Source organism: Lampris incognitus, chromosome 18, assembly GCF_029633865.1.
Source record: "Lampris incognitus isolate fLamInc1 chromosome 18, fLamInc1.hap2, whole genome shotgun sequence".
Taxonomy (NCBI): Eukaryota; Metazoa; Chordata; class Actinopteri; order Lampriformes; family Lampridae; genus Lampris; species Lampris incognitus.
Window position 1 is genome coordinate 5,496,460 of NC_079228.1, and position 8,022 is coordinate 5,504,481.

General features: G+C 49.2%; 1 protein-coding gene across 1 annotated transcript; it reads right to left on the reverse strand.

Annotated features, from left to right (window-relative positions):
• Nucleotides 1–2,674: 2,674 nt before the first annotated feature.
• si:ch211-152p11.4 (regulator of G-protein signaling 1) lies at nucleotides 2,675–7,671 on the reverse strand. The gene is made up of 6 exons (XM_056298692.1): nucleotides 7,367–7,671; nucleotides 6,350–6,833; nucleotides 5,699–5,748; nucleotides 5,366–5,496; nucleotides 3,802–3,968; nucleotides 2,675–3,691 (listed from the first exon to the last, which is right to left on the reverse strand). The coding sequence occupies exons 2-6, from the start codon at nucleotides 6,824–6,826 to the stop codon at nucleotides 3,521–3,523; spliced, it is 996 nt and encodes a 331-aa protein (XP_056154667.1). The 5' UTR covers nucleotides 6,827–6,833; nucleotides 7,367–7,671; the 3' UTR covers nucleotides 2,675–3,520.
• Nucleotides 7,672–8,022: the final 351 nt, after the last annotated feature.

The following is an 8,022-nucleotide window of genomic DNA, read 5'->3' on the forward strand; positions in this document are numbered from 1 at the left end:
TGATTTGTCAATCAGAGAAGAGTACTAGTGACCATTTATAACTTCTAGTTAGAGCTGATACAAGTCATGCTGTCAAAGCTGTCAGCTGTAGTGACAGAAAAGTGTCACTAGGCTGCAGTTCCCCTCAGCTCTGCTCACTTTTTACTTTTCTTGAAGGCAGCTTTTTTGTTACTGCGTCACTCTCAGCCAAAACGAGCTGCTGTTTTCAAAAGAAGAGCAGTAAAAACCCGCTGCGGACCACCTGTCTGCTGATCACCAACCTGCAGCCAGTCAGCAGGCCAGACTGTTACTGTAGGCAGCCAGTCAGCAGGCCAGACTGTTACTGTAGGCAGCCAGTCAGCAGGCCAGACTGTTACTGTAGGCAGCCAGTCAGCAGGCCAGACTGTTACTGTAGGCAGCCAGTCAGCAGGCCAGACTGTTACTGTTATTGTAGGCGGCAGGCCAGGTATTAGTACTGTTACTGTAGGCGGCAGGCCAGGTATTAGTTCTGTTAATGTAGGCGGCAGGCCAGGTATTAGTTCTGTTACTGTCACTGTTAGTTACTGTAGGCAGCTGAAGACTGTTACTATTGGCAGCAGGCCAGTTATTAGTACTGTTACTGTAGGCAGCTGAAGAGTGTTACTGTTACTGTTGGCAGCAGGCCAGGTATTAGTACTGTTACTGTCACTGTAGGCAGCTGAAGACTGTTACTGTTGGCAGCAGGCCAGGTATTCGTACTGTTACTGTTACTGTAGGCAGCTGAAGACTGTTACTGTTACTGTTGGCAGCAGGCCAGGTATTAGTACTGTTACTGTAGGCGGCAGGCCAGGTATTAGTACCGTTACTGTCACTGTTAGTTACTGTAGGCAGCTGAAGACTGTTACTGTTACTGTTGGCAGCAGGCCAGGTATTTGTACTGTTACTGTTGGCAGCAGGCCAGGTATTAGTACTGTTACTGTAGGCAGCTGAAGACTGTTACTGTTGGCAGCAGGCCAGGTATTTGTACTGTTACTGTTGGCAGCAGGCCAGGTATTAGTACTGTTACTGTAGGCAGCTGAAGAGTGTTACTGTTGGCAGCAGGCCAGGTATTAGTACTGTTACTGTCACTGTAGGCAGCTGAAGACTGTTACTGTTGGCAGCAGGCCAGGTATTAGTACTGTTACTGTTGGCAGCAGGCCAGGTATTCGTACTGTCACTGTTGGCAGCAGGCCAGGTATTAGTACTGTTACTGTTGGCAGCAGGCCAGGTATTAGTACTGTCACTGTAGGCAGCTGAAGAGCAAAGCAGAGCTAAAACCAGAAAGCTGCTAAAAAGACTTGCTTGAAAATGAATGTTTCTGCTACACACTGTAAAAAGCAGTTTTAATGGATATTGTAATTTATGATTTTCAGCTCATCATATTGATTTATAACCAGTGTATTTTGTTATGCTTACACAACACACATGGTGCCAGAATATAAAGTCCGCTGTGATGGTGAAGAGTCTTGGCTGGTTTCAGTGACCTCATTAACATGACAGTCTGGTGTGTACTGTACATGTTTGATAAGCATCATGTAACGGCTCTCCTGACAGAATATGGCCGCCGCCGCTCAGCGAGCAGCCATTACATGGTTTTAACGCTGGCCTCCCACATGTAATCTAACACATGAGCATCTCCTTCCAATCTTCGTCGTCCTCCATATGAACAGCATTCGCCGGTACTCGGGCACGCTCACGTGACAGCTGTGATGGCTGTAGTAATGTAGGTCCTGTCTCCTCCTGGATGTGGAGATACACAACCGACACTAAACAAACCCACTTGTTCATGGCCCTCCGCTGTAGTGACCAAGAACCGCTCAATACCAGATGAGCTTCCCAGTGAAGACACTACGTCAGATTGCTAAAAGAGACAGACAGCTGGATAGATAATGGGTCCGCTTGCAAAAGGAAGTTGCGCTGAGGATTAATTCAGTGAAGTTTGTGCTGGTTAAAGCTGGGTATGATCGCCTGAGCAGTGTTAGTGATGCTGCAGGTCAGAGGCAGCAGACGGGTCACCAGGCAGACCGCAGTGCTGCTGTGTGATGCTCGTGGTGTGTCCTGCTCATCTGCCAAAGGACAAGATACAGGAAGGTCTTAATTTAAATATCCAAGCAGCGGGGGTGTCCGGGTAGCGTGGCGGTCTATTCCGTTGCCTACCAACACGGGGATCGCCAGTTCGAATCCCCGTGTTACCTCCGGCTTGGTCAGCCATCCCTACAGACAATTGGCCGTGTCTGCGGGTGGGAAGCTGGATGTGGGTATGTGTCCTGGTCGCTGCATTAGCGCCTCCTCTGGTCAGTCGGGGCACCTGTTCAGGGGGGAGGGGGAACTGGGGGGAATAGCCTGATCTTCCCACATGCTACGTCCTCCTGGTGAAACTTCTCACTATCAGGTGAAAAGAAGTGGCTGGTGACTCCACATGTATTGGAGGAGGCATGTGGTAGTCTGCAGCCCTCCCCGGATCAGCAGAGGGGTGGAGCAGAGACCAGGACAGCTCAGAAGAGTGGGGTAATTGGCCAAGAACAATTGGGAAGAAAAGGGGGGGGGTATAAAATATACATATCCAAGCAGCGTGGGTCAGAGAGCACTGAGTAAACCCAGCACCGGTCTGAGCTGCAGACCGGCAGACAGAGCCTTCATGTTGGAATAACTCCACTTCAATAAGCACAAGTTCTGCAGATACAAAAGTGGATTTTATTTGTCACCAGACTTGCCCAACATGTTTAGACCAAGACTAGTGGTGTACACACTCGTGAGTTACATCACAGAACATGTGCCACATTAAATGAGGGTGTGGTTTAGGTTTACAAGAGCCATCTCTGATGAGGGCGCACACTGCACCCATTACATTAACCACTGGCATGCATACTAATAAGGCCTCAAGGTACAGTTTGTTTTTATGAAAAATAATCTGTTTCAAATGGACACTAGAATACTTCCCTGGAAAGACTGATTGAAAAGAGATCCCTGCGCTGTCATTTCTTCCCATCAGACTTTCCTCTGGGATGTGTGTTTCTGACGTATAAGTAACTCATGTAGTACTTTGCCCTTTTCACGACGGCACTTATTCCTGCCTGACTTGCTTTTCCTCTCCGTCAGCACAGGAAGCAGAATGTGCTCACTGGACCGTGGGGACTGCAGCTACTCAGGGAGGCCACGGACCAGGATGTTTAATGATTAAAACAAGAGATGTGCATAGTTTTACGGTTCACATAAACCAAGGGGAAGAAGTGCCTCCTCCACATTTACTCAGTCAGCCTGCAGCTGGATTCTCCACGTCAGGCCGTTAGCACACCCTGCTAACAAACTATCAAATGCACAGCTCTCTAAAGCTCGCTCTTTTAACAGGGCATCCATGTGCCCTTCAGTTGCTCCTAACAATGGTATGTACATAGCACTGACCACATCCCCTCATCAGGAGACATCTGACTTTATTTCCCTTTATCACTATATACTGTGGGGAAGACATGGGCCACTGTCCCCCCGATTGTCCCATGTGGACACCAAGTTAGAATGTCTCCCTCTAGTCTGCGTCTCTGAGTAAGGCGAGGTAGATGTCGGACTGCAGAAACCTGGGGTAACAGTCAGTGTCTAGCAGGGAGTAGATGCGTTTCTGTGCGTGGGACAGGGAGGCGTGCGATGGCGCCTGCAGCAGCTGTACAGTCAGCTGTCTGGTCTTGCTGTCCAGGTTCACCTGGAGAACGGCAAAAACAAATGTCAGAAAGAACCGACGGTGTTTCCAAACTCGTTGACGAGGAAGACAACAAGGTGACGACGGGGAGAGTCAGGAGAACAGGCCTGTACCTCTCGTGGGGCACCTTGCTGGATGTAGGTAGTGCAGATGTCCTTGGCCCTCCTCTGCAGGCTGAAGTTGTTGGACGAGTGTCTGTACTGTTCACAGGCCAGATAGAACTGCAGGTTTTCCTCACTAAACTCAGAGCGCAGGAATGCTCCAAACACTGACACACCCACTGCCGACAGGACAGGACAGGGTGGGTGGGGGCAGAGTGGAAGGACAAGTGTGGTGTGAACAACCTAAAATGTACAAACGTCATGCTGCAGGGGTGGGGTGGGGGTGGGGGTGGGGGGGAGGGCACGCAGATGGAACATTCACATAACAATCCCACAAGTACAGTAAATACAGGCAAACACAGATAAGGAATGCGTTTCCATGTTTGTCGCATTTTCCTCCCAGCTGCTGCACAGCTACTTTCCTGCAGAAGAGCTGTGACACGACTAGATGTTCTGTCTCTGCTGGGAAAGTTGTGACAGGTCATTGTGCAAAACACGGCCGGGGGAGGAGGAAGTCCATGGCCGCTGACACGCTTAATGGTTACAGCAATATAGTTCACACAAGATGGCTGGCCTGGACAGAACTCGACATCAGCACCGCGCTGCAACGGGGCCCCGAGTTTCACTCTGCAGGCAAATACTGCAGCATGCATTGAAATATAATCTGAAGATCATACTTCAATGCATGCCATTTCTTAAATTGTTATGTTTTTGTGCTACAAAAATAACAAACATTTAGTCATTATAACATACAAAATAACAGGTAAAAGACCTGAAAATGACCTAAACCTCAGGTAGTTGATGGGGTTAGTTCATGAGGAACAGGACTGTGTTGAGAAGGCTCAGCCACGTTCATGCTCACTCATATTGCATCTGTACAGTTGGCTCACTCAAACTGGGCTCTGATCAGCATTTGCTTAGGGGGCTTATTTATTTATTAAGCAGCCTTTACTTTTGAAGTCATTCAAGAACTGTTTCGCTTGCCGAGCATCAGTCTATAGAAAACTCAGGAAATGGTTCAAATCTAAGCAATAAATAATCCATCACTTGATCTATAAGAATTACTGTAAAAATAACACTGAGAATTTCAAAAACAAAACAATCAAAAAGACTTTAAATATGGTCTGTGTGACATTCGAGGATTGCTTTGAAATGGTTTAGATTTGTAGTGTGTCACTAGGTGTCTCTGGAACAACAGGAAACTGGTATGAGGAAACAGCAGAGTGATTGATGAAACCTTCTGCAGAGATGTGCTGATTTCTGTATCACGTGACCCTTTTTCCACAGCAACTTCTGTGACCTCTCAGACATCTCAGTGCACCATCTGGTTTGAGAGGCTGCTAAACAGGAATAACTCTGCACCATCCTGTGTGATAGTGGTGATTCTTAACGGTCTTGATGTTTGCTATCTGTTCTATTCATAGGAGCAAGCAGGGGTCAGGGAAACCACTGGCCTTTGGGATTTATTGCACAGCACACAGAAACCAGCCATGCCTGCAGAAACAGCTTACAACACTGACATCACAACGTAAATGTGAGTTGAGATAAAGAGGAGAAAACGTCAGTGGGCGCTCACTTCGACTTGCCAGGAGGCTGTCCAGCGACTCGGCCCATTTCCCCAGCTCTTCCTTGCTGAACTTTCCCTTGCTGTGGCCCACCTGACTCCACTGGCGCATAAATAGTAGACGAGACCTCCTCTCTTTAGCACTGTGGAGACAGACACAATAGAGGCTTTACAGCATGTAGTTATAATCACATCTGGTGTCAAAAGGCAGAACAGCTCATCAGTCCTAGTTGGGCCAGTTTTTTCAAGTCTTTTGGAAACAACCATCAGGACAAGTTTAACTTCATAGGTAAAGACACGTCACTTAGCATCAGGATACGTGATAGAAAGCAAAGCTATAATCACCTGTCTTTTTGTTCAGTGTTGAAGAGATTTGAGTGTGAGGAATGTGGACTCTGAAAAGAACAAAAGGAACACTTCACCATCCCTTCCCCTCACTTCCACTCCCCCCCGAACAGCAGACACGAAAATTCCTCTAAGACGTAGGTATAGCATTTGTGCAGAAAAGTGGAAAAATGATAACAGAGGTGGGACCAGGTCGTTGTTCTCCAGGTCAGAAGTCAGTCTCAAGTCTTGGCACTCAAGTCTCAAGTCAAAGAAGCATGCCCCAAGTCATTATGCGCTTCTCATAAAGTTTAACGCAATTTAAAAAATTTTAGCAACAAAATGTGTGCAAATCATGCATGCTTTTTCACATTTCTGCTTGTTACAGATTGACTCGAAGTGGATCTGTAACAGTGGAAATGAAGAGTTCGTTGGCCGCATACTTTTTAAAAGCATTCTATCTTGGGCTTAGAGAAGGTACCAAGTCTTTCAAGTCAAAGGACTTAAGTCCAAGTGAAGACATGAGTCACAGGTGTACAAGTCAAAGTCGAGTTGCAAGTCTTTTTCAGTTTTTTCAGGTCAAGTCTGAAGTCTTCAAATTTGCGACGAGTCTGACTCGGGTCCAAGTCATGTGATTTGAGCCCACACCTCTGCATGATAACCAGTTTTCACCTGTCCAAACAGATTCTTCAGATGTAGCTTGGCTGATGAGAGCTTGGCTCTAGCATGGTGCCGGGAGTGGGATGTAAAGCAAAAAGGATTGGAGGAGGACGAGGGAGAAGGAGGAGGCTGGTCATATCCTCCCATGCTCTCGGTGCTGCCCTGAGCCGCCGGGACCAGCTGGCTGTCGCTGTAGGCCCTGTACCCTTCTCCGATCACCCTCACCTCGAGGCAGTGCTTCTCTGGCAGGTTCTCCACGCTGACGCTGTGCTCCTTGGTCAGCTCCCCCTTCTCGGCTTTACTCACTCCTGTTTCCAGGATGGCGGGCGGGAGGGTGGCAGGCCTCCCGTCCGGTCCGTTTCCATCCTGGTGAGGGGTGTACGTACCGCTCGCCCTCTGGTTTTCGTAGCCTGGCTCTTTCAATTCCACCCTCCTCCATGGGAGAAAGTCCAAGTCCAGGAGGGACCCCTCCGAGCTGAACCTACGCATGGTGCCTCTGCAAAGGGGCGTCGATAAGGGGCAGAAGAGAAGGGAGGTAGAAAGAAAGAAGGAAAAGAAATGGAGAGAAATGGAGAGACAGGATAACAGAGAGGATGAAAGTGAACCGCTTCAGGAAAAAAACTAGTGAAGAACAACCTGTGAGAAAGACAAAAGGGGGGGGTGGTTAAACTGGGGATATAGTGGACTGCTACACATTACTATGCGGGTCTTCTGACTGAACGACAGAACTTCCAAACCACAACCCAAACCTGTTGTCAGCAGCAGCAGCAGCAGCACCATGCTCACCTTACCCAGGTTCAAAGTCATGTCACAACACGTGTCGCTCCTGTTCTGAGCTGGCGCGTTTCAGCATTGCGCTTTAACCTTTCTGAAACGACTCTGTTCGCATTGCTGTCCGCTCCCGGGTGTACCCCCCCTCCCCCTCCTCCCCCCCGCATAACGACGGTTCGGAGAGAAAACAGGCTGCACTACAAACCACAAACGTGTCCGCATGACCAACTTGCGTGCCGAGCAGGAGTTTGTCTTTACCTCCGCGTCCTGCTGTCTCTCGGCGGTCCCGCTCCGTCGGTCTGCGGGTCGGAATAGCAGGTCCATGAACGTGAGGCGTGGGTTCGAGCACCGTCAGCCTCACGCGTGTGAAACAAGCTGCGCCGCTGCCGTCCTCTCTCGTCCTTCTCTAGGTTCTCCTCTAGGTTCTCCTGAGGGTTCTCCCCTAGGTTCTCCTGAGGGTTCTCCCCTAGGTTCTCCTGAGGGTTCTCCTCTAGGTTCTCCCCGAGTGAGTGTCCGGATGCGTGTGCGGGACAGCGAGTCGCGCTGATCCCCTGGCTGCATGCGGTGATACGTCAGAGTTCGAGTGTGAACGCTCGGGTAAAGCAGCCCGGCGTCATGCCTCTCACCACACCCACAACCCGGTCTGGACTTGCCCGTCACCGCAGACCGGAGCGGAGCGGAGCGCTCGCGCTCTGCAGACGGCCCGGCATGCTCGGCTGCTGTCCGGGGTCCGCGTGCGCGCCCTGGAAAACTGGCACAAGCCGCCTGACAGCTCGACTGGAACGTTCGCCGCGAAACGAAAAGCAAATGATGTAACTCGCTTTGTTTTACAGGTGTGAAGCGACTTTGTAAAGAATAGAATTTTAATAACCACGCGTCATTTATTACACAAAAGAACAACTAAAATCTTTTAT

Excerpts from the sequence above, each read along its gene's own strand:
- si:ch211-152p11.4 (XM_056298692.1), bottom strand. The coding sequence starts at position 6,826 with ATGCGTAGGTTCAGCTCGGAGGGGTCCCTCCTGGACTTGGACTTTCTC. Across the intron at positions 5,749-6,349 it reads TGAAGAATCTGTTTGGACAG|AGTCCACATTCCTCACACTC; the intron begins GTGAAAACTGGT and ends TGTTCTTTTCAG. Across the intron at positions 3,692-3,801 it reads AGCAAGGTGCCCCACGAGAG|GTGAACCTGGACAGCAAGAC; the intron begins GTACAGGCCTGT and ends GCCGTTCTCCAG.